Source organism: Nerophis ophidion, linkage group LG03 (assembly GCF_033978795.1).
Source record: "Nerophis ophidion isolate RoL-2023_Sa linkage group LG03, RoL_Noph_v1.0, whole genome shotgun sequence".
Taxonomy (NCBI): Eukaryota; Metazoa; Chordata; class Actinopteri; order Syngnathiformes; family Syngnathidae; genus Nerophis; species Nerophis ophidion.
This window is the reverse complement of record NC_084613.1, coordinates 21,361,398-21,386,416: the sequence shown is the minus strand read 5'-3', so window position 1 is coordinate 21,386,416 and position 25,019 is coordinate 21,361,398. Positions and strand designations below refer to the sequence as shown.

At 38.4% G+C, this 25,019-nt stretch overlaps 1 protein-coding gene across 1 annotated transcript; it reads left to right on the top strand.

Moving 5' to 3' along the window:
• The first annotated feature begins 13,111 nt into the window (after positions 1 to 13,111).
• LOC133549311 (uncharacterized) lies at positions 13,112 to 24,736 on the top strand. Its single transcript, XM_061894574.1, has 4 exons — positions 13,112 to 13,960; positions 14,107 to 14,162; positions 14,258 to 14,346; positions 18,895 to 24,736. Exons 1-4 carry the CDS (start codon positions 13,191 to 13,193, stop codon positions 22,378 to 22,380), a joined length of 4,401 nt encoding a protein of 1,466 aa, XP_061750558.1. The 5' UTR covers positions 13,112 to 13,190; the 3' UTR covers positions 22,381 to 24,736.
• The last annotated feature ends 283 nt before the right edge of the window (positions 24,737 to 25,019 follow it).

Below are 25,019 nucleotides of genomic sequence, written 5' to 3'. Positions count from 1 at the left end.
CCCAAGAGTGAGGACCCCGGCATCGCTTTGCAGGTCAGCAGCAGTTCTGATTATTGATTAGTCAGTTAGACATTCCCCTGGTATCATTTTATAATAAGGCTTATATACGTGCAGCGATTGCGTGCTTCGGCTTCTGTCACACTCAACACGTTTTTTACAACCCCTAAAATTGATATATATATTTAGATATGTGTGTCTGTGTATAAATATATATATTTGTGTGTTTGTGTGTATACATGTGTGTGTATATATTTATATATATATATATATATATATATATATATATATATAATATATAATGTGTATTTAAATATATATGTATATATACAAATGTCTATATATATATATATATATATATACAGACATATGTATATATACATGAGTGTGTGTGTGTGTATATATATATATATATATATATATATATATATATATATATATACGTGTGTGTATACAGTATATATAAATATAGATGTGTGTTTAATTTGTATATACATTTATACATACATACATATATATACACATACATAGATTCATGCCAAAATATTTACACAAAATATATACACATACATACATATATTTATAAATTATAAATGTATAATTTATAAATATCATAAAATATAAATACATTTTTATTTAAATGGTGTTCATTTTGGCATAAGTATATGATAGAGTTGCAAAAATGTGTTAACTTGTGATTGATTACAAAAGAAATATTGCATTATAGTTGCAGATTATTAACAGAATTTATTGATATTATCTTTTACATTGATTTATTTTGAGATCCTTCACATTAACCGCGAATGGTTCACCTGAACGGCAGTGTGGGGTTTTGGGTCAGGTCAATGCATACACCTAAAAATAGTTTGCTCCAAAACAGAACTTTAGATAATGCAGTTACCAGGATTTAAGCAAATATATTACACACACTCAAGTAAAATATAAAAAAATTTATTTGTGTGCATTCTGTGAATACATTTGCATTTTTGTCAAAATATTGTCTTTTTTTTTTTAGATTAATTTAAATCACGTAAGCAAGTAATTAATGTAATTAATCACGATTAATTTCAACGTCAAATCTGAATTAAATATATAATAATTTGACAGCCTTATTTTAGATGAATAAACAATGTATTTTATTAATTGTGGGAAATATGTGATGACAAAAAAGTAACATTAATAATTTATACGTTTTCAGTATTTGTAACAAGCAATGAGCATGTAGGAGGTATTCATTTAAAAAACAGAATATAAACATAATTGTATATTAAAAGCTATAGTTTATTCACAATATAATATAATACATAATTCTTACTGTTTAAATGTGCAGCGTCACAACATTAAGTACACCTGCACAATTGATTTAAAATGACAAATTCTGCAAAGATAATTTTTATTTATTTATTTTGTATTAGTTTATTATGGTGGTTGTTATTTGCAGTGTTGTATGACTTCACTGCATCACACATGAGTATTGTTTCTAATATTTTCTCACTAAAAAGTCACCAAAATATCCAAAACCACCACAAACTACAACCCATCATAATACATTTATATTAATAAATCAATACCTCTATAATACAATCTGTATTTGTATAAAAAAGCAATTTCTTCCCAAAAACCTGCTTTATTATTATAAAGTACTTACTGTTGAGGTGAGAAGTGAAGCCCTGCAGTGTTGTCTCCAAGTGAGCGAGGATGAGAGGATGAAGACATGCGTCTACCTGAGTGGGCGGAGCCACTGCATGAACGAGACGACCAGGGTGCGAACGAGAGCCGAAAGGAAAGACGGCAAATACCAAATTAGCAAGCACTTTAGATCTATTTCTGATTTTGTCATATGTCCGCTATCTATCATCTAAAGTAAATATACCACGCGGTCACATGAGACACAAGATGGAGGTATTTGATTGGATGTATAAATACACAAACAAACAGCTTATTGTCTTTTATGATTAAAAGCAAAGAGTGCTCTTTGGGACGGGACAAGTTTAGTGTGTCCTAATTTAGAACAACTGTCAGTCTTATCAAAGGCTGACTTTGTGCTTTAAATATAATAAACTGTTGTAATTGTAGATGTTCATGCAAGCAGGAGAACGTTTTACGCTGTAAGCGTTTGGTGTTTACAGCGTGCGTCTTGTAAGAAGGCATGGAGCTTTCCGCGGGGAACAAAGAGAACGTTCGCTAGATATCAAGGCGGCAGGCGCGTATGCTTTAATACGCACCTGTGCACTCTACACCGCGTGTGTGCGTGCGAGATGAAACGCTGCTCCGTGTCGACAAAGAAATAGTACAAACGCCTTCTTTTTCTTACTGTACACCCTCTCAATGGACAAAAAAGCAGGTACACCTGGATATGCTTTAGAGTAGCAGTGAAGGTTTACTTAAGTAACTTTTTGGATGGATTACCAGAGTATGAATTTAATTGGTTACAAAATAGAAAAGATTGTATAGTGAAGCAAATATCTTCAAAAGAATCTATGTAAATATGAATAATGGGTTCCAACTTTGACAAAAGTCCTATTTTAGTGAAGGTTTGTACACTTTGAACACAATGTAAAGTTATATAGAACAGGAGATCCTGACGAATTGGGTCGTGACGTTGAGCAGGTCAAACATAACGTTGAAACAGCATGCCTTTTGATGACGTTTAATCAATATTGGGTTCTGGCGTTGAATTGACCATTGAATTTTGGTCATTTCCCAACCAATATTCTAAAACACAAATACAACTTTGAAACAACATGCTTTCTGACAACGTTTAATCAATGTAGGGTTCTGACGTTAATTTGTCCATTGAATTTTGGCAATTTTCCAACCAATATTCTACGACACAAATACAACGTTGAAACAACATGCTTTTTGACAACGTTTAATCAATGTTGGTCTTCTAACGTTGATTTGACCATTCCTTTTAAGGTCGACCACGCCACCTTAATCACTCGTCTTGAGAACTGTGTGGGTATTAAGGGCTCAACTGATTCCGGTCGTACCTAGCCGACAGGAGTTTTTGTGTAAAAATAGACAGTTTTATGTCTTCCACAGCTCCTCTACCACACGGGGTCCCCCAGGGCTCAATCCTTGCCCCAATCCTATTTGCGCTTTACCTTCTCCCCCTTGGTTCTATTTTTAGGAAGTATGGTATTGCATTTCATTTTTATGCCGATGATTGCCAGATCTATTTTCCCATGGCACAAAATAACACGGTTCAACGTCTCATTGACTGCCTGCACGACATCAAAACCTGGCTTTCAGCTAACTTCTTGAGCCTGTTCGGTCCAAGTCGCTATCCTTCCCCCAACGTTGACCTCGGAGCTCTGACCCCGTATCTCAGCGACTGTGTCACAAACCTGGGGGTAAAGTTCGACTTAGATTTTAAATTCGAAAAACAAATCAGCAGCGTCGTTCAAAAAAGCTTTTATCAATTACGCCAAATAGCGAAAGTGAAACCGCTTCTGTCAGGACATTATCTCGAGAAATTAATTCACGCCTTTATCTTGAATCGTTTAGACTACTGCAATGCCCTGTATGTAGGCATTAGCCAGGCCTCCCTCGCCTGCCTGCAGCTCGTGCAGAACTCTCCTGCTCTTCTGCTAACACAGAACCGCAGACGTGAGCACATCACCCCTATATTAGCGTCCCTTCACTGTGCGTTATCGAATCAATTTTAAACTCCTTCTATTTGTTTTTAAATGTCTAAACAACCTCGCGCCAACATATCTCTCCGACCTCCTTCAGCCTTACTGCCCCACCCGATCCCTAAGATCAGCCGATCAGCTGCTACTGACGGTCCCTGACACAAGGCTGAAGCTTAGAGGTGACAGAGCTTTCGCCACTGCTGCTCCCAAGCTCTGGAACGACCTACCTCTGAGTGTTAGACAAGCCTCCTCTCTTGCTGTTTTTAAATCTCTCTTAAAATCATACTTTTATTCCTTGGCTTTTAACACTGAGTAATATCCATCCTGCAATGGCTCCTCCTTTATACACCTGCTGTGAACCTGTTTTTATGTTTTATTTATTTATTTTTTATCATGTTCCGTTTGTGTTGTGTTATTTGCTCGGTTCTCGTATTATCTTTTAACCTGCCCATTGTACAGCACTTTGGCTACCCATGTGGTAAATTTTAAATGTGCATTATAAATAAAGTTGATTTGATTTGATTTGATTTCATTTTGATAATTTCCCAACCAAAATTTTTCAACACAAATACAACGTTGAAACAACATGCTTTTTGACAACGTTTAATCAATGCGGAGGGTTCTGACGTCGATTTGACCATTGAATTTTGGTCATTTTCCCAACAATATTCTACGACACAAATAAAACTTTGAAACGACATGCTTTTTGAAAACATTTAATCAATGCTTGGTTCTGATGTTAATTGGACCATTGAATTTTGGTCATTTTGCAACCAATATTTTACACCACAAACACTATGTTGAAACAACGTGCATTTTGACGTTGATTTGACCTTTGAAATTTGGTAATTTCCCAACAAACAACATGGAGACAACGTTGCAGATCAACTTTGTTTCAAATTACAAATACAATTAATTTGCAACGATGTTTCCAAGTCAGTTTTAAATGAAATGTGCGTATAATCAATTTTGCATCAATGTCTTGTGCCTGTTGGGATGATAGTTTTTCAGTAATTTAAATGTCATGTACAATGTTAACCCACTCCTCGACTGTAGGTGTCTCCACCTTAAACCATTTTCTCATATCAGCCTTCTTACATGCTGCCAGAAGTATTTGAAGCCATTTTCCGTCGTTGACAGTCCAGTTGTCATTGTCCAAATCACCCTGATACATAGATTCACAGTTGAAAGGGACCGTTACATCAAAAACATTTTGAATTAATGAATTTCTGTCCAGTAGAGTCTGATAAATAGGACGTCCAAAAATATGTGAGTGTGATTGGCGCCATTGGTCCCACACAGTCTCCAATAGGTGTCTTCATTGCCAAGTGTGATCTCTGGATGGGCGTGGTGAAATATCTCAGTCTTCTTCCAACAGAATTCTCGCTATGTATTCGATCCTGTCGCAGTCCCCTGCAGGTGGAATTTTTTCTCCAATCTCTTCCTTTCAATCACCACATGTGCTTCTTTTTCCCAATTTTTTTTCGATATATTTGGTGTTCTCAAGCCTAGATAATCTTATCCCCTTGTAAAGTTTCTAAATTGTGTGGCAGGATCCGGATTCCAACAAGTCCCATCCTCCCATATTGTCTTTCAAATTTAGGCTGAATAATGTCCGATCAGTAAAAGTCATCCTTTTCCAGAAATTTTTTTGTCCTCATAGCTTCATCCAGCCATCCGTCCATCCATCCATCCATCCATCTTCTTCCGCGTATCTGAGGTCGGGTTGTGGGGGCAGCAGCCTAAGCACAGAAGCCCTTACTTCCCTCTCCACAGCCATTTTGTAACCCAGTTCACTCTGCAATTTGCAACCTGCTGTGAGCATGGCTATTTGCATTCCCCGTACCTCATCCCCTTCTACATCTTTCCATCCTGTATTCTAGTCCGGCAAGCATAGGAAAATAAGGGGTCAAAGTCTGGCCACGTAGTATTCCACCCGTCAATTTGCCTTTATTAATAAGAAAAAAAAACACTCAATCTTTTACAAAATTAAATTTTAAAAAGGGATGAAGGGACTTGAGAGGAAATAGCGCAATAGCAGCTTTTAGTGTTTGTGAAGAATAGGGATGGGAATCAGAAACTGGTTCTTGTTCAGAACCAGGATCCCGGTGTAGTTCCTTGGAAATCGCTTGCCATTTTGTCTCGCTGTTCTTTTAACGGTTCTGGGGCAGGGTCTGGTTATGAGTAATAAAACGTTAACATAAATACTATAATAGGTAATCCATCCATCCATCCATTTTCTACCGCTTATTCCCTTTCGGGGTCGCGGGGGGCGCTGGTGCCTATCTCAGCTACAATCGGGCGGAAGGCAGGGTACACCCTGGACAAGTCGCCACCTCATCGCAGGGCCAACACAGATAGACAGACAACATTCACACTCACATTCACACACTAGGGCCAATTTAGTGTTGCCAATCAACCTATCCCCAGGTGCATGTCTTTGGAGGTGGGAGGAAGCCGGAGTACCCGGAGGGAACCCACGCATTCACGGGGAGAACATGCAAACTCCACACAGAAAGATCCCGAGCCTGGATTTGAACCCAGGACTGCAGGAACTTCGTATTGTGAGGCAGACGCACTAACCCCTCTGCCACCGTGAAGCCCCTATAATAGGTAATGACAGAAAAAACTATGCTAGTTAATATAAAAAAATCCAATAAGTAATATCATAAAAAAACTATTATCGTTCAAAACAGTTTCAGCACAAACAAATGGGATGCAATATGTTTGTGGAGATTTTCACAATGTGAGGGGACTGGTTATAAAAAATAACCTGTTAATAACATAAAAACTTTAACATAAAAACTATAGTTAGACAAAAAATTTCAGCCCAAACGTTTGGGACAAAGTGAGGGGTTTATAAGTAATAACACATTAATAACCTACAAAGTAATAGTTAATAACATAAAAACTATAACAGTTGATAACATAAAAACTATATTAGTTAATAACATGATAAATTATAATAGTTAATGACATATAAACTTTAACAGTTAATAACATAAAAACTAATAGTTCGACAAAAAAATGCAGCACAAACGTTTGGACAAAGTGAGGGGTTTACGATTAATAACACGTTAATAACATACAAAGCAATAGTTAATAACATAAAAACTATAATAGTTAACATAAAAACTATACCAGTTAATAACATGTACTATAGTTAGACAAAAAAAAAATCAGCACAAACGTTTGGGACAATGTGAGGGGTTTATAAATGATAACCCATTAATAACCTACAAAGTAATAGTTTATAACATAACAACTATAATAGTTAATAACATAAAAACTATAATAGTTAATAACATGAAAAATTATAATAGTTAATGACATAAAAACTATACCAGTTAATAACATAAAAACTAATAGTTTGACGAAAAATTGCAGCAAAAACGTTTGGGACAAAGTGAGGGTTTAATGATTAATAACACATTAATAACATACAAAGTAATAGCTAATAACATAAAAACTATAATAGTTAACATGAAAAAGTATAATAGTTAATAACATAAAAACTATATTAGTTAATAAAATAACTATAATAGTTAACATAACTATAATAGTTAACATAAAAACTATCATGGCTAATGACATAACTATAATAGTTAATCAAATAAAAAATACAACAGTTAACATAAAAACTATAATAGTTAATAACATAGAAACTGTGATAGTTAATGATATAAAAACTATTATAGTTAATAACATAAAACCTATAGTTGAAAAAAATTGCAGCACAAATGTTTGGGACTAAGTAATAGTTAATAGCATAAAAACTATATTAGTTAATGACATAAAAACTATAATAGTTAATGACATAAAAACTACAGTTACACAAAAAATTGCAGCACAAACATTTGGGACAAAGTGAGGGGTTTATGATTAATAACACGTTAATTTTGAGATTTTGAATTAATGAATTTCTGTCCAGTAGAGTCTGATAAATAGGACGTCCAAAAATATGTGAGTGTGATTGGCGCCATTGGTCCCACACAGTCTCCAATAGGTGTCTTCGTTGCCAAGTGTGTTCTCTGGATGGGCGTGGTGAAATATCTCAGTCTTCTTCCAACAGAATTCTCGCTATGTATTCGATCCTGTCGCAGTCCCCTGCAGGTGGAATTTTTTCTCCAATCTCTTCCTTTCAATCACCACATGTGCTTCTTTTTCCCAATTTTTTTTCGATATATTTGGTGTTCTCAAGCCTAGTTAATCTTATCCCCTTGTAAAGTTTCTAAATTTTGTGGCAGGATCCGGATTCCAACAAGTCCCATCCTCCCATATTGTCTTTCAAATTTAGGCTGAATAATGTCCGATCAGTAAAAGTCATCCTTTTCCAGAAATTTTTTTGTCCTCATAGCTTCATCCAGCCATCCATCCATCCATCTTTTTCCGCGTATCTGAGGTCGGGTTGTGGGGGCAGCAGCCTAAGCACAGAAGCCCTGACTTCCCTCTCCACAGCCATTTTGTAACCCAGTTCACTCTGCAATTTGCAACCTGCTTTGAGCATGGCTATTTGCATTCCCCGTACCTCATCCCCTTCTACATCTTTCCATCCTGTATTCTAGTCCGGCAAGCATAGAAAAATAAGGGTTCAAAGTCTGGCCACGTAGTATTCCACCCCTCAGTTTGCCTTTATTAATAAGAAAAATAAAAACACTCAATCTTTTACAAAATTAAATTTTAAAAAGGGATGAAGGGACTTGAGAGGAAATAGCGTAATAGCAGCTTTTAGTGTTTGTGAAGAATAGGGATGGGAATCGGAAACTGGTTCTTGTTCAGAACCAGGATCCCGGTGTAGTTCCTTGGAAATCGCTTGCCATTTTGTCTCGATGTTCTTTTAACGGTTCTTCTTAACGCAACGTGGATAGTTACGTCAGCCTGGCCGGGAAAAGCACACCAAAGTTTGCCGCATTTTACTAAAACAAGACAGCAGCAGCCCTACTTTGAAAGGGGAATTGCACTTTTTGAGGAATTTTGCCTATCATTCACAATCCCTATTAGAGACAAGAAAACTAAAGATTTTAGTTTTTTTAACTTTCTAACATATAAAAATTGTCTCGTTTTCTGTGGCTAGCAATGCAGCTAATGGGTGCAATCATTTCTACCTCTGAATCACTCTAAAAAGGCATTCAAAAATTTGATTTACACTCTGTAACCTGTATAATAATCAAACTGTAGCAATATTGTTAGTTTAAGAGCGAACACAGAAGAACTCTTTTTTTTAAGCATACCAACACAAGGTATTAGTCGTGAAGGCTAACTAGAGCAAGAAGTAAGCTAGTTTCTACATCAGCACGAAACGTGTTACAGTTTGTAATGCACAACATTGCGATCGGATACCAATCTGTACAGAGTGAAGAACATGAACCATCATGGTATCTGTAAAGTATTAGCCCACATTTCATGTTTTTTTGTAGCTCAACATCATATGTACTGTAGTTGTACGGTGATGTGTTGCATGTATTGTGACCAATAGTATAGTGCAGTGGTTCTTAACCAGGGTTCGATCGAACCCTACGGGTTCGGTGAGTCGGCCTCAGGGGTTCCATGGAGCCTCCACTCAAGCCACACCCGGCTCATCTTGTACATAAAAACTTCTCCCGATCGGCTTATTAGGGATATGGCAACACCAGAACCCAAACTGATTTGCAGGTGTGTAATTTGTTACGAGTTCATGCACTCTGTTGGTTTTGCTCTTTGAACAAGGTGATGTTCATGCACGGTTGTGCACCAGTAAAAGATCATATAACTTTGTCTTGAATTTTAAAAACATTTTATTTTTCACTTAAGAAGGGTTCGGTGGATGCGCATATGAAACTGGTGGGGTTCAGTACCTCCAACAAGGTTAAGAACCACTGGTACAGTGACTTACTCGATGGACAGTTGTCTGTTTGGTCCAGCTGGCTGGGTACTTTTCCAGTTTTATTTGGGCCTTCCAATAACTCGGCATATAGCTTAGCCAAAGCGTTCCAGATTTGCAGCGTGACCAAATTGCACCGACCTCACTCTCTGGGCTTCCGTCTTTTGTGCTCGCTTCGAAAAGCAGCAGTTCATCCTCTGTATATTCAGCTTCAAAAAGATAAGGTTGTGGATCCTTATTTATAGATGGAGAAATCTATATGGCTTTAATAAAGTATTTACTGTACACGTTCTACAGTGTTGCCCTTTAAGATAACATCACTATTACAGTTAGGGATACGTCAGATTCCGGGGTCTAGTTGTCTGCTATAGCAGGATCTAGTCGTTTGCTATAGTTGCATGTTCAAGCATTAAGACAACGCTGCGGCGGCGGTGTCACATGACTGTGCTGGCCAATATTAGGCCACCCGACTGCCAGCAGTGGAGGGTCAACTAAGGTCGTCAGACAGAGCGTCAGGAGGTGAGGAATGCTGACTCATCAGGAATGGACCATTTGTTAGGATTTCGGGACTATACATAGGACATCACAGGAATGGACTTAATTCGTTCTAAGTGGCAAACAGTTACTGTTGATCAATGGGGAAAAAAAGTGTTAAGTGTACTGGCAGTTTTTTGTTAAGTACACTTTTACCATGAAAGTCAAAACGTGAGAAGGCTGCGTCTGTCATGTTTTTTTTGTGTGTGTTCATATTGTACTGAGCAGCCAGGAAGCTCCAGTCCTTATTCTGTGGTTATCGTCGCCACACTTTACCTCTTTTGACACAGCTGCGTCACATGCAAAAAAGCTAAAGAAAAAGCGTAATCAGGGCAGAATAATTTATTACTTTTTTAAAAAATGCTAAATTCAATTTAATGTTAGCTTAGATAGGCTAAGGAGTTTGATCGATTTTATTTTAGGCTTTCTGCTATAATAATCACTGGTGGTGAGTCAAACGATACCTCGATGTGTTTGTCGATACAGCGGCTGTGTTGTTTCTGTGTTTATGAGGAAGTGCTTCTTCAGAGGAGCGTCGCCATCGATATTCTTCGCCATCATCAATTTAAATACAACGAAAAAAGAAGAAAAGTCCAAAATTTGATATAATTTTGTAAGGTAAATGTTTCTCTTTCATTCGTTTCATATTGCTTTCTGCACAGCTATTCATTTTTTTTAAAATAATAATTAGATTAGCCAACTATTGATTTGATTTGCAGATCAAATGTCTTGATGTTTTTAATCCATCAGATGGCGCCATTGAAACACCAACATGGTATCAGCAGTGTCAATACAGCAGATGAGTATGCCACACACTCACCAAAGCGCCATTTTCAAAATAAAACGAAGAAATTAACATAACAATTATCATAGTTATACAAGCACAAACAAATGCAACACTTTTGTGTAGATTTTGACAAAGTGGGGCAGGGTCTGGTTATGAGTAATAAAACGTTAACATAGATACTATAATAGGTAATGACAGAAAAAACTATGCTTGTTAATATAAAAAAATCCAATAAGTAATATCATAAAAAAAACTATTATAGTTCAAAACAGTTTCAGCAGAAACAAATGGGATGCAATATGTTTGTGGAGATTTTCACAATGTGAGGGGACTGGTTATAAAAAATAACCTGTTAATAACATAAAAACTATAGTTAGACAAAAAATTTCAGCCCAAACGTTTGGGACAAAGTGAGGGGTTTATAAATAATAACACATTAATAACCTACAAAGTAATAGTTAATAACATAAAAACTATAACAGTTGATAACATAAAAACTATATTAGTTAATAACATGATAAATTATAATATCCATCCATCCATCCATTTTCTACCGCTTATTCCCTTTTTGGGGTCGCGGGGGGGGCGCTGGCGCCTAATAGTTAATGACATATAAACTTTAACAGTAAATAACATAAAAACTAATAGTTTGACCAAAAAATGCAGCACAAACGTTTGGGACAAAGTGAGGGGTTTACGATTAATAACATGTTAATAACATACAAAGCAATAGTTAATAACATAAAAACTATACCAGTTAATAACATGAACTATAGTTAGACAAAAAAAAATTAGCACAAACGTTTGGGACAATGAGAGGGGTTTATAAATAATAACCCGTTAATAACCTACAAAGTAATAGTTTATAACATAACAACTATAATAGTTAATAACATAAAAACTATAATAGTTAATAACATGAAAAATTACAGTAGTTAATGACATAAAAACTATACCAGTTAATAACATAAAAACTAATAGTTTGACGAAAAATTGCAGCAAAAACGTTTGGGACAAAGTGAGGGGTTAATGATTAATAACACATTAATAACATACAAAGCAATAGTTAATAACATAAAAACTATAATAGTTAACATGAAAAAGTATAATAGTTAATAACATAAAAACTATATTAGTTAATAAAATAACTGTAATAGTTAACATAACTATAATAGTTAACATAAAAACTATCATGGCTAATGACATAACTATAATAGTTAATCAAATAAAAAATACAAGTTAACATCACAAACGTTTCGGACTAAGTAATAGTCAATAGCATAAAAACTATATTAGTTAATGACATAAAAACTATAATAGTTCATGACATAAAAACTACAGTTACACAAAAAATTGCAGCACAAACATTTGGGACAAAGTGAGGGGTTTATGATTAATAACACGTTAATAACATACAAAGTAATAGTTAATTATATTAAAACTATAATAGACAACGAAAATTTGCAGCACAAATGCTTGGAATAAGTAGGGAGGTTTTGACAAAGGTGTTTATTAATCATTAAATGTGAATAACATTAAAACTTTTATAAACAAAAAAAAAAAACGTTTTTAGCACAAATGTTTGGGACAAGTGGGGTGGTTTTTACCAGGTGGGCGGCTGGTTATGAAAAATCAAATTTTGATCCTATGACGGTTGGACAAAGAAAATTAGCAGCACGAATGTAGTACAAACGAATGGGACAAGTTTAGGGAGATTATGACAAGGGGGGGGGGCTGGTTATGAATAATATAACAAAAATAATATAGTGGGGGGTGGGGGGCTAGTCAGAAATCATATTTTAGAATAATTTAAGAACTGTAAAGACACAAATGAAAATGTTTACAGCAAAAATGTATTATTTTAATAGTTTTAATGACTGGCTACTATAGTTTTATTACACTTCATCCCAAAAAGATGTATATTATTTCTTTCTCTCCTGTCTTTTACTCCCTTGGTCCTTTGGAGAGCCTTCCCCCGGTCTGGTACCGCTCATGTCCCAAATGAGGATGCTCACTCCTGACACTCCCTAAAACCTTCTTTACTTGCTGACCTCTGGTACGTTACAGACGTGGCATAGAAGAAGTAGGTCGAGGACTTGTGACCCCCTCAAGACAAGATAAGGAAGTTATCTGTAGAACGTGCAATTTTCTGACCGGTAGACGTTGCTGTGAGTCGGATGATATTGCCGCTGCTGAGCTTTGACTACTGAACATAGTTTGAGTCCCTTCCCGCCTATTTTTAGTGCTGGCCCTCGCAACAATGTCATGCGTAACTCGACGCCATCTGTTAAGTCGGAGCTTGTTGAATGTCAGTTGCCAGAAGCAGAGACCCCTCCAGTCGGCTTCTCGTCCGCTCTCCCGCCGCCAGCCCCCCATGGAGTCTGAGGAACAACCGAGAGCGTCCTGCAGCCTCCTCGTGCCCGGATGGGGTTGCCTGGACATGGACGAGGACGACAGCGAGGTTGTGATCGGCATCCGGCCCAAGTCCTCGCCTCTCCCGCGGAGAAAGAGCTCCCTCTCCGAGGAGGACTCGGAACCGGACTCGCCGCCACCGCTTTCTGGCTCCAGGAGGGTGTCCTTCGCGGACGCCAAGGGTCTAAGTTTGGTGCAAGTGAAGGAGTTTGATTTGTGGGACGTGCCACAGCCGCCGGGATTCCAATCCCAAGAAGACGACAAAGCGGTTTCAGAGGACTACATCCTGTGCCCTCTGACTTTTCACTCCCCGTTGTCTCCTGAGGATCTGCTGGTGAGGGTCCAGGAGCAGAAAATAGAGCTGGAGTCCTTGGAGCTGATCCCAGGAACGAGCACGCTGAAAGGAGTGGTGCGTGTCCTCAACGTGTCCTACCACAAGGCCGTGTACGTGCGGACCACCTTAGACTGCTGGGCCAGCCACTTCGACCTCCTGACAGAGTACCTCCCCGCCCCCAACGACGACGACGCCCACACGGACCGCTTCGCTTTCAAGTTCACCTTGATACCGCCATTCCAGGAGCAAGGGTCCCGCGTCGACTTCTGCCTGAGGTACGAGACCCCCGTGGGGACGTTCTGGGCCAACAACAGCAACAGGAACTATGTGCTGCTTTGCCACCAGAGAGTGACGCAGAAAGAGAATACGCAGAAGAAAAGCTGCCTGAAGACCATCTGGTGAGACCAGTGTGGATTGTTGAAAGGTCAACATTACCCAGCGTTATGTAATCCATACCATACCACTAGCACACCTTGAAATGTTTCCTTCCTGCACTTGTTCTCTCCTAACAATTCACTTTGTGGTTTTTTTGTGTCATTGACAGTCAAAACTTTGTGGAAAACTCCTCAGAAACCCCATCGCAGGAAACGCTGCTAGCAGGTATTTCTTCACAGCTTCATAAGCGAGGGACAATTGTTCAGGTATCGATGCATTATTTTTTTATTTATTTCCTATTTATTTACTTTTTGAATCAGATGGGGCGACAGATGGAGAAAAAGCCGAGGAAGTCAAAGCCATTCCACTTCCTGACAGTCGGACAGAGGAGGGCAGAAAGAATTTACAGGTGCATAAAAAACTGGTACAGTCCAAACCTCAAAAATTTTAAGCTGCACTTTAATACATTTTCTACATTAACATTGGCCTATTGTACATTTGCAAGATGTCAGGGGTCCCCAAACTAATGGATGTTGTCAATATCGTTAGTCATTGACCATGAGCATTACATGACCTTTGTAATGCATAGAAGCTATATTTAGGTACCAATTTAAACAGCCCCAGCAGACACAAGACATTGATACAACGTTGATTATACGTACATGTCCTTTAAAAGTGACTTTGAAACAACGTTGCAGAGTAGTTGTATTTGTAAATTGAGACAGTGGAGGTGTTTAATGTTGGATCCACGTTGTTGGTTGAAAAATTACCAAATTTCATTAGTCAAATCAATGTCAGAACCCAACATTGATTAAACGTCGTCAGAAGGCTTGTTGCTTTAATGTTGTATTTGTGTTGTAGAATATTGGTTGGGAAATGACCAAAATGTAATAGTCAAATGAAAGTCAGAACCCCTGCGATGAGGTGGCGACTTGTCCAGGGTGTACCCCGCCTTCCGCCCGATTGTAGCTGAGATAGGCGCCAGCGCTCCCTGCGATCCCCAAAGGGAATAAGCGGTAGAAAATGGATGGATGTAAGTCAGAACCCAACTTTGATTAAACGTTGTCAAAAGGCATGTTGTTTCAACGTTGTATTTATGTTGTAGAATTTTGGTTGGGAAATTACCAAATTCATTGGTCAAATCAACATCACAGCGTGACATTGAATAAATGTTAAAAAGCATGTTGTTTCAAAATTGTATTTGTATGGAAGAATATTGGTTGGGAAAATGACCGAAATTCAATGGTCAAATCAACGTCAGAAGCCAACATTGATTAAACGTCGTCAAAAGGCATGTTGTTTCAACGTATTCGTGTTGTAGAATATTGGTTGGGAAAATGACCGAAATTCAATGGTCAATTCAACGTCAGAACCCAACGTTGATTAAACGTCGTCAGAAGGCATGTTGTTTTAACGTTGTATTTGTGTTGAAGAATATTGGTTGGGAAAATGACCGAAATTCAATGGTCAATTCAACGTCAGAACCCAACGTTGATTAAACGTCGTCAGAAGGCATGTTGTTTTAATGTTGTATTTGTGGTGTAGAATATTGGTTGGGAAATGACCAAATTCAATGATCAAATCAATGTCACAGCCTGACATTGATTAAACGTCCTCAAAATGTATGTTGTTTCAACGTTATGTTTGAGTTGCTCAACAGCTGGACTTAATTCAACTAGTTCTCAATGTCTTGTGCCTGCTGGGATGTTTCCCACCCATGGGCCAAATAATCAAAAACCAACACAGAAGGTTAATACACAACCTTAACTATATGGTCATGATAAAAAAAATAGCAGAGCACCCTTTTAAATCCAATACAAAGCATGATGGGTAAAATGCCCAACACTCTCTCTACACACTTCACATGTTTGACGTATTTTAGCTGCTTGATTTTTATGATGGAATACGAAACTTTAAGAAGGTAATCAGGGAAGTAAACAAGGTTGCAGTGGTTCACATATCCAATGTTTTGTCATTTATACTTCATATTGTTGTGATGAGGCGTGTTGTTCAGTTTGTTAGCTAAAACTTGTTTTACTTTAACAAAATTAAATGTCTATAATAATTTCCTGACAATATTATAAATCCGACTTTCTCTTATTATTGTACAAAAGGAGTGTGGTTATGTTACAATTGGTGCTGGGCTGTGTGCCAAAAAAGGCACATTGACCAGTTACCCCGGAAATCGGGCTTTATAGCAGTTTTTACTGTATTTTTACATGTTAATCATGCTTAGCAAACTTCTCTCTTCAGTTTGGTATTAAAGTCTAATGCAGACTTAAATCATTGTGATCGCTGTTCACCTGTGAAAGAATCTGTTTAAACATGATCATCCATGTTCATTTATATAAATACATATAATGTATATACTGATAATATATATGCTCTATAGATATATGTATATAAAATTATATATGTAAAGTTATACATATATAATATATACATTATTGTGTGTATATGTATATACAGTATGTATATATATATATAAGTATTTAGTCAGCCACCGATTGTGCAAGTTCTCCCACTTAAAATGATAACAGAGGTCTGTAATTTTCATCATAGGTACACTTCAACTGTGAGAGATAATGTGGAAAAAAAAAAATCCAAGAATTCACATTGTAGGAATTTCAAATAATTTATTTGTAAATTATGTTGAAAAATAAGTTTTTGGTCAATAACAAAAAATCAACTCAATACTTTGTAATACAACCTTTGTTGGTAATAACAGAGGTCAAACGATTACTATAGGTTTTTACCAGGTTTGCACACACAGTAGCTGGTATTTTGGCCCATTCCTCTATGCAGATCTTCATGAGAGCAGTGATGTTTGGGGGATGTCGCCGAGCAACACGGACTTTCAACTCCCTCCACAGATTTTCTGTGGGTTTGAGGTCTGGAGACTGGCTAGGCCACTCCAGGACTTTCAAATGCTTCTTACGGAGCCACTCCTTCGTTGCCCGGGCGGTGTGTTTGGGATCATTTTCATGCTGGAAGACCCAGCCACGTTTCATCTTCAAAGCTCTCACTGATGGGAGGAGGTTTTGGCTCAAAATCTCACAATACATGGCCCCATTCATTCTTTCCTTAACACGGATCAGTCGTCCTGTCCCCTTAGCAGAAAAACAGCCCCAAAGCATGATGCTTCACAGTAGGTATGGTGTTTTTGGGATGCAACTCAGTATTCTTCTTCCTCCAAACACGACGAGTTGAGTTTATACCAAAAAGTTATATTTTGGTTTCATCTGACCACATGACATTCTCACAATCCTCTACTGTATCATCCATGTGCTCTCTGGCAAAATTCAGACAGGCCTGGACATGCACTGGCTTAGGCAGAGGGACACATCTGGCACTGCAGGATTTTATTCCCTGTCAGCGTAGTATGTTACTGATGGTAACCTTAGTTACTTTGGTCCCAGCTCTCTGCAGGTCATTCACCAGGTCCCTCCGTGTGGTTCTGGGATTTTTGCTTACCGTTTTCATGATCATTTTGACCCCACGGGATGAGATCTTGCGTGGAGCCCCAGATCGAGGGAGATTATCAGTGGTCTTGTATGTCTTCCATTTTCTGATGATTACTCCCACAGCTCATTTTTTTACACCAAGCTGCTTGCCTATTGTAGATTCACTCTTCCCAGTCTGGGTCTTGGCCATAGTGGAGGTTGGAGTCTGACTGTTTGAGGCTGTGGACATGTGTGTTTTATACAGATAACGAGTTCAAACAGGTTCCATTAATACAGGTAACGAGTGGAGGACAGAAGAGCTTCTTAAAGAAGAAGTTACAGGTCTGTGAGAGCCAGAGATCTTTCTTGTTTGAAGTGACCAAAATCTTATTTTCCACCATAATTTACAATTAAATTCTTTTAAATTCCTACAATGTGAATTCCTGGATTTTTCACATTCTGTCTCTCACAGTTGAAGTGCACCTATGATGAAACTTACAGACCTCTGTCATCATTTTAAGTGCTAGAACTTGCAAAATCGGTGGCTGACTAAATACTTTTTGCCCCATGTATGTATATATATATATATATATATATATATATATATATATATATATATATATATATATATATGTGTGTATATGTATGTATATATATATTTATATATATATACCCTAAAAAAGGACAAGCGGTAGAAGATGGATGGATGTGTATATATATATATATGTATATGTAAAGGGTCAACAATCTTTTTATTATTAAAACAAAACAACAACAACGGCAAGTTCCACTGTCAATACCCGCACACACGCAAACGTCCCTTTGGTGCTCCCAAAAACATTAACAACATTTTTTTTTTAAAGAGTAAGATTCTCTTTACCTCGCTGTTGGCAAATGTTTGTAGCATGCAACTGACAAGAGGAGACTCAGCAGACACATGATGCGGAGATAAAGAGAGGGATGCGGGGAGAAGGGGCCTTTTTTGTGGGTTCCGTCTTCTCTCTAAGTCCACAGCAATTCCCTCCTCATGTCCAGGCTAGTTTGTGGCTTTTTTGGACCCATTTTGAGAAAGAAAAATAGAAGTTAGTTCGAATGGCGGGAAAGAAAAAAAAAGCTGAAGCACTGAGCTGAGATGTGGCGACCGAGTAATGCACTGCGTAAATAGGATGTCACGTCGGGGGCTACGCCTCTCCAAAATGGCTTTGTCTCATGTGTACTGCACTGCACAGGAAGTGACATTACCCAAATGGCTGCACTCAGCGGCACACAAAATGAATGAATGAATGAATGAAGCCATACACCGAGACTTGGCTCGCACAAAGAGGGACATTTGGCTCCTTCTCAAAGTTTGTAAATCTAAGTTTGCAAATGGAGGGGTTTGTTAATAAAGGTTTTGCTGTATTCTGATGACCACAATTTGAGCCTGGAACTGGAAGATTTGAAACTAGAAGCTCCATTGTACTGCTCTGCTTCTACATATTATTAAATCACAAATGATCTCCGCTTTTCTACAGGCTGAGAACCGGAACAACTGCAGCCGAAGAAATCGGCGAAAGGCGGCGCGGATGGCTCGGGTGAAGGACTACTTTTCTCAAAGAGACAGCGGTGATGTATCGCCTCCAGAAGACAAAACCGCCACCAAAGACGCAATATTACCGGGAAACCCAGAAGATGCGCATAAAGACAACGTAAAACTTGAAGATACATTCGGTGATGAGGCAGCAATTGAACACAACACGCAAGAGGAAGACTCGGGCGCAACTGTGGCCGTCTGTGGGACTTCATTACCAGGCACAGGCAATGAAGAACCGAGACACCGCCTCACGTGTGGGAATGCGATGGCTCCTCTGTACCAGCAGATGTTTGACAACAGTGACTGGAAACTTTCAGAAAAGACAACTCCTTCCACAAAAGAAAAAGACTCCTCAACGGAGCGTGAAGAATTTCCGAACAACACCATCGATGACTCGACACAAGAGAGTTTTGACACCACAGTGAAGGTTCCTTTCCTTGTAAAGGACACATGGAATGATCCTGAAGTGATAGAACATGATGATCAAATAAGTATAAACATAAGAGATGTGTTTGTAGATTTACCAACAGTCAAGGACGCTTCAGGTGAAACGCAGAAGGACATCCCGCGTCTGTCGCCGTCCCAGTTGGATCACGGTCACGAGGATCAACAGATGGGTTTGAAGCAGTCAGAAGAGGCCAAAGCTTCAAACCATTTGGAAGTTACTCATTACGCCAAAGAACATGAGAACATCTTCGCTTTTTGTGCTGTTGGAACACCTTGCCCCGAGGAACCTCGTGAGGCCGTGCATGATTTCCTCGACGATAAGGCTGGAGGTAAACATGTTGAACCCAGCACCATTCTTGAAGACAAGCCTGGTGTTTTAGACGTGGCTAAGTGTCCAAAGGAAGAGACGATTATCTGCGCTGAGAACATTGAGGTCCAAAACTGGGAAATGATGGTAGAAGAGGAAGAAGTGAACGTGTTCGGAGGGGAAGACCGGCGCTCTGGAGAACAGAAACATGACCAGCTGATAGTAGAAACTAAAGCCTTCACATCTACTGAGGCGGAGGTGCTTGTGCCGCTCCAGAACCAGATTACAACTGGAGGAGAGGAGCCTGTGGAGAGTGTTGTTTGGGAATATAACAAATCTGTTTCCAAAGAGTTTATAGCCAAAAACCTGGAGAAGACAACGTTAGACTCACAGCAAGATGTTTCTGAGATGCGAGAAAGCAAAATGGTGGTTGAGAAGTTGGAAGGGGTCGATGATGAGGATGGGGTGGATACCGAGGAGCAAGAAAAGGATCTACACCATCCAGAGCTCGTTGATGTGGCAAAAGGCAAACAGGATGAAGTCCAGATGTTGGAGTTTAATCACAACATGCTGGAGGATTCTCTTCTGAATCATCTACAGGACAAGGATGTAGCTAGAGAAGACCTAAAGGAAGTCCAGATGTTGGAGTTTGATCACAACATGCTGGAGCATTCTTTTATGAATCATCTACAGGACAAGGATGTATCCAGAGAAGACCGAAAGGAAGTCCAGATGTTGGAGTGGGATCATAGCAGGCTTGAGGATGCTCATCTAAATCAGCTACAGGAGAATGATGGATCCAGAAAATATATAAATGAAGTCCAGATGTTGGAGTTTGATCCTAACAGGCTTGAGGATGCTCTTCTGAATCGTCTCGAGGAGGATGATGGATCCAGAAAAGATCCAAGAGAAGAACTAAAGAAAGCCCAGATGTTGGAATTTGACAATAACAAGCTTGAGGATACTCTTCTGAAGCATCTCGAGGAGGATGGTGGATCCAGCGAAGACCTAAATGAAGTCCAGCTGTTAAAGTTTGATCACAACAAGCTTAAGGATACTCTTCTGAATTATCTTCAGGAGGATGATGGATCCAGAGAAGATTCAAGAAAAGAACTAAATGAAGTCCAGATGTTGGAGTTTGACCATAGCAAGCTTGAGGATACTCTTCTGAATCATCTCCAGGAGGATGATGGATCCAGAGAAGATCTAAATGAAGTCCAGATGTTGGAGTGTGATCTTAACAGGCTTGAGGATGCTCTTCTGAATCGTCTAGAGGAGGATGGTGGATCCAGAAAAGATCCAAGAGAAGAATTAAATGAAGTCCAGATGTTGGAGTTTGACAATAACAAGCTTGAGGATACTCTTCTGAATCATCTTCAGGAGGATGGTGGATCCAGCGAAGACCTAAACAAAGTCCAGCTGTTAAAGTTTGATTACAACAAGCTTAAGGATACTCTTCTGAATTATCTTCAGGAGGATGATGGGTCCAGAGAAGATTCAAGAGAAGAACTAAATGAAGTCCAGATGTTGGAGTTTGACCATAGCAAGCTTGAGGATACTCTTCTGAATCATCTCCAGGAGGATGATAGATCCAGAGAAGATCTAAATGAAGTCCAGATGTTGGAGTGTGATCTTAACAGGCTTGAGAATGCACTTTTGAATCGTGTAGGAGAGGATGATGGATTCAGAAAAGATCCAAGAGAAGAACTAAATGAAGTCCAGGTGTTGGAGTTTGACAATAACAAGCTTGAAGATACTCTTCTGGATCATCTCCAGGAGGATGATGGATCCAGCGAAGACCTAAAGGAAGTCCAGATGTTAAAGTTTGATCACAACAAGCTTAAGGATACTCTTCTGAATTATCTTCGGGAGGATCATGCATCCAGAGAAGATTCAAGAGAAGAACTAAATGAAGCTCAGATGTCAGAGTTTGACCATAGCAAACTTGAGGATACTCTTCTGAATCATCTCCAGGAGGATGATGGATCCAGAGAAGATCTAAAAGAAGTCCATATTTCGGAGTTTGATCATGGCAAGTATGAGGGTGCTCTTCTGAATCATCTCCAGAAGGATTATGAAACCAGAGAAGATCCAAGTGAAGAACCAACTGCTAGAACCCTAGATGAATCAGATGGCCAAGATGATGGCAAAAAGACTGTGACGCTAAATGGCCAAGATTTGAACGAGGGACCCGAGAACGACCACACGAGCGACGACAGCGATTCGGACGATGAGGTGGAGCTGTACATGCACTGCCTGAGGGCGGTCCACGCCAGCCATCGGTCAGCCAAAGACCAGAGCGTTGATGCGGCCTTCAACCCGAGTAAGCGGCCTTCTCTGAGCAGCAGCAAGCCGCTGTCCGCACCCATGCCCTCCATCAGCGAGGCGGCGGATGAAGAACATCTCTGCTGTGAAGACGCGCAGACAACGGACGTCCACGCCAAGCCACAGGCAGGCGGAGCTCCGAGCACCATCAGAAAGGCGTCCTGGTGGCGGGAGACTTCTTGCAGGTGCATGTCCAAAACAATGCTGTTTGCTGCCTTGTTAGCTGTGTTTGTAGTCACGGCTTACTATTATGACTTCCTGGCCTGTTTTGGCCTCTACTTGATTTCTGTGGTTTGGCTCTTGTGTCAAGAAGAGAAGCAGCCCATGAAAGACAACACAATGGGCTGAATTCATCCTGAAACACATTGCTGTGTCTGACACACCATTTTTGTTTGTTTTTTAGACACGTTGTGTAATTAATAAGACATCCAGGATATACTGTATTTAGAAAAATAGAAACATGATGTATATCTCCTACTCCTGAACCATATGAATTATTGAAAATGTGTATTAAGGTTAATTTGTCTTTTTTTTTATTATTACCAAAGCTTTTTTTGAACTCTGAATTTATGCAACTGAATTTTTGGTGCTTGAATTTTGTGAACTGATTTTTTTGTTTTTTTCCTCTTCAAATTATGCTGACAATTTCATTGAATAGACATTTTTGGAGCAAAAGTATTGTGTTTAAAAAATCAGTTTGATAAAATCCACTGTAAAAAAATTCAGTGCACAATAATATTCTTCAATGTTTATTTATTTATATAGCCCTAAATCACAAATGTCTTAAAGGACTGTACTAACCACTACGACTACGACATCCTCGGAAGAACCCTATGTGAGTTTTCTTTGCTTCAAAACTCAAGAAGTTTGTAGTCATGTGACAGGATACACAGGGGTCACGTGACTGCAAACTCGACCCCTCATTTGGCCGGTTCTGAGACAGGCTAGATTGATTCAGTTTGAATTTATCAGAAGTGAGTCCTGAGTTTTGAAGATACAAACATTTTTACACTGAATTTTTTTACGCAGATTTTCCTACACACTTAATTTCAAAACACTTTATTTTTACAAACCTATTTTTTAATAACGCACATTTTATCCATCAATTTTATCCATCAAACTGTACGATGTCAAAATGACAATATTACGCAAAAAATGTCATGCAACAATTTGTTTCTGCACTGAATTTTTTACACATGTTTTACACTCTAAATTTTAAAACTTGATTTTTAAAAACACATTTTATCCATCGAATTGTCCAGTGTCAAAATGATAATAGATTTTACGCACATTTTTTAAGCAAGGAATATGTCCGTGCTAATTTTTTTTACACTGAATTTGAATTTAAAAGCCCTGTATTGTAATATCGCCTTGACTCGTATTTTACAGCATGTTTTCAATAAAATTGCACAGTGTCAAAATGGCATTAGACTGTATGCCAAAAATTAGAAGTAAAAAATATTTCCGCCCTGAATTTTTCTGCACTGAAATTTTTTACACTGAATTTTAAAAAACACATTTATCTAGGAAATGTGTACATTGTCAAAATGACAATACATTTTACGTATAAAATTTCAATGAGCAATTTTTGCTTCACTGATTTTTTTACGCAAAATTTTTACACAGTGGATTTTAAAACCCTGTATTCTAATATCTGCTTGGCTCTTGATTTCACAGCCAGTTATCAATCAATTCAGACAGTGTCAAAGTGGCATTAGATTTTACGCTAAAAATTAGAACCAACAAATGTTTTCGCACTGAATTTTTAAAAACACACATTTTATCTATTGAATTGTACAGTATCAAAAGGACAATACATTTTATGAAAAAATTTCAAGCAACGATTTATCAAATTGTACAGTAATAATAATAATAATGGATTAGATTTATATCGCGCTTTTCTATTGTTATATACTCAAAGCGCTCACAGAGAAGTGGGAACCCATCATTCATTCACACCTGGTGGTGGTAAGCTACGTCAGTAGCCACAGCTGCCCTGGGGTAGACTGACGGAAGCGTGGCTGCCAGTTTGCGCCTACGGCCCCTCCGACCACCACCAATCATTCATTCATCATTCATTCACCGGTGTGAGCGGCACCTGGGGCAAAGGGTGAAGTGTCCTGCCCAAGGACACAACGGCAGCGACTTTGATGTCCATAGGTGGGAAGCGAACCTGCAACCCTCAGGTTTCTGGCACGGCCGCTCTACCCACTACGCAAGAAATGTTACACAAAAAAATTTCAAGCAACAATTTTTTCTGCACTGAATTTTTTACACAAACTTTTTAAACACTGAATTTTATAAGCTGGTATTTTATCCAATCCATTAATTTTATACCGCTTGTTTTAACAAACTTGATTTTTAAAAACAGGAATATTTCCACAAAGCCTGTATTTTAATATCTGCTTGACTCATAATTTTAAAAGTTATCCATTAAATCAATGTACGGTGTCAAAATAACAATGTGTTTTACGGTAAAAAAAAACAAAGAATATTTCCGTACTGAATTTTAAAACCCTAACCAACGGATGTTTTAAACACGCGCATTTTGCTCATAATTTTTTATTCAATGAAATTGTCAGCATAATTTGACTAAAAAAAGTACTTCACAAAATTCAAACACAAAAATTCTGTGTCCACAAAAAAGCTTTCGTAATAAAGACACAAATGAACCTCTATAAATGTGTCAAAACATGCAGCCCTATTGTGTTGTGTGCTATTTATTTCTCTCGACAAACACACAGCATGGCGGTGCACATATTTGTGGGACTGACAAGCATGTAATGGAAAATCTGAAATGTTTTTGCAGCTGCATGGGTGAGATGTGTCCATAAGTCATTGACCATTTGGCCAATGATTATAAAACTCAGAGTACAGGGTTTGGAACCTTTTTGGCCTGGAGAGCCATGAAAGCCAAATATTTTAAAATGTATGTCTATGAGAGCCATATAATATTTTTTAACACTGAATACAACTAAATATGTGCA

Excerpts from the sequence above, each read along its gene's own strand:
- LOC133549311 (XM_061894574.1), top strand. The coding sequence starts at position 13,191 with ATGGAGTCTGAGGAACAACCGAGAGCGTCCTGCAGCCTCCTCGTGCCC. Across the intron at positions 14,163-14,257 it reads GCAGGAAACGCTGCTAGCAG|ATGGGGCGACAGATGGAGAA; the intron begins GTATTTCTTCAC and ends TTTTTGAATCAG. Across the intron at positions 14,347-18,894 it reads AGGGCAGAAAGAATTTACAG|GCTGAGAACCGGAACAACTG; the intron begins GTGCATAAAAAA and ends GCTTTTCTACAG.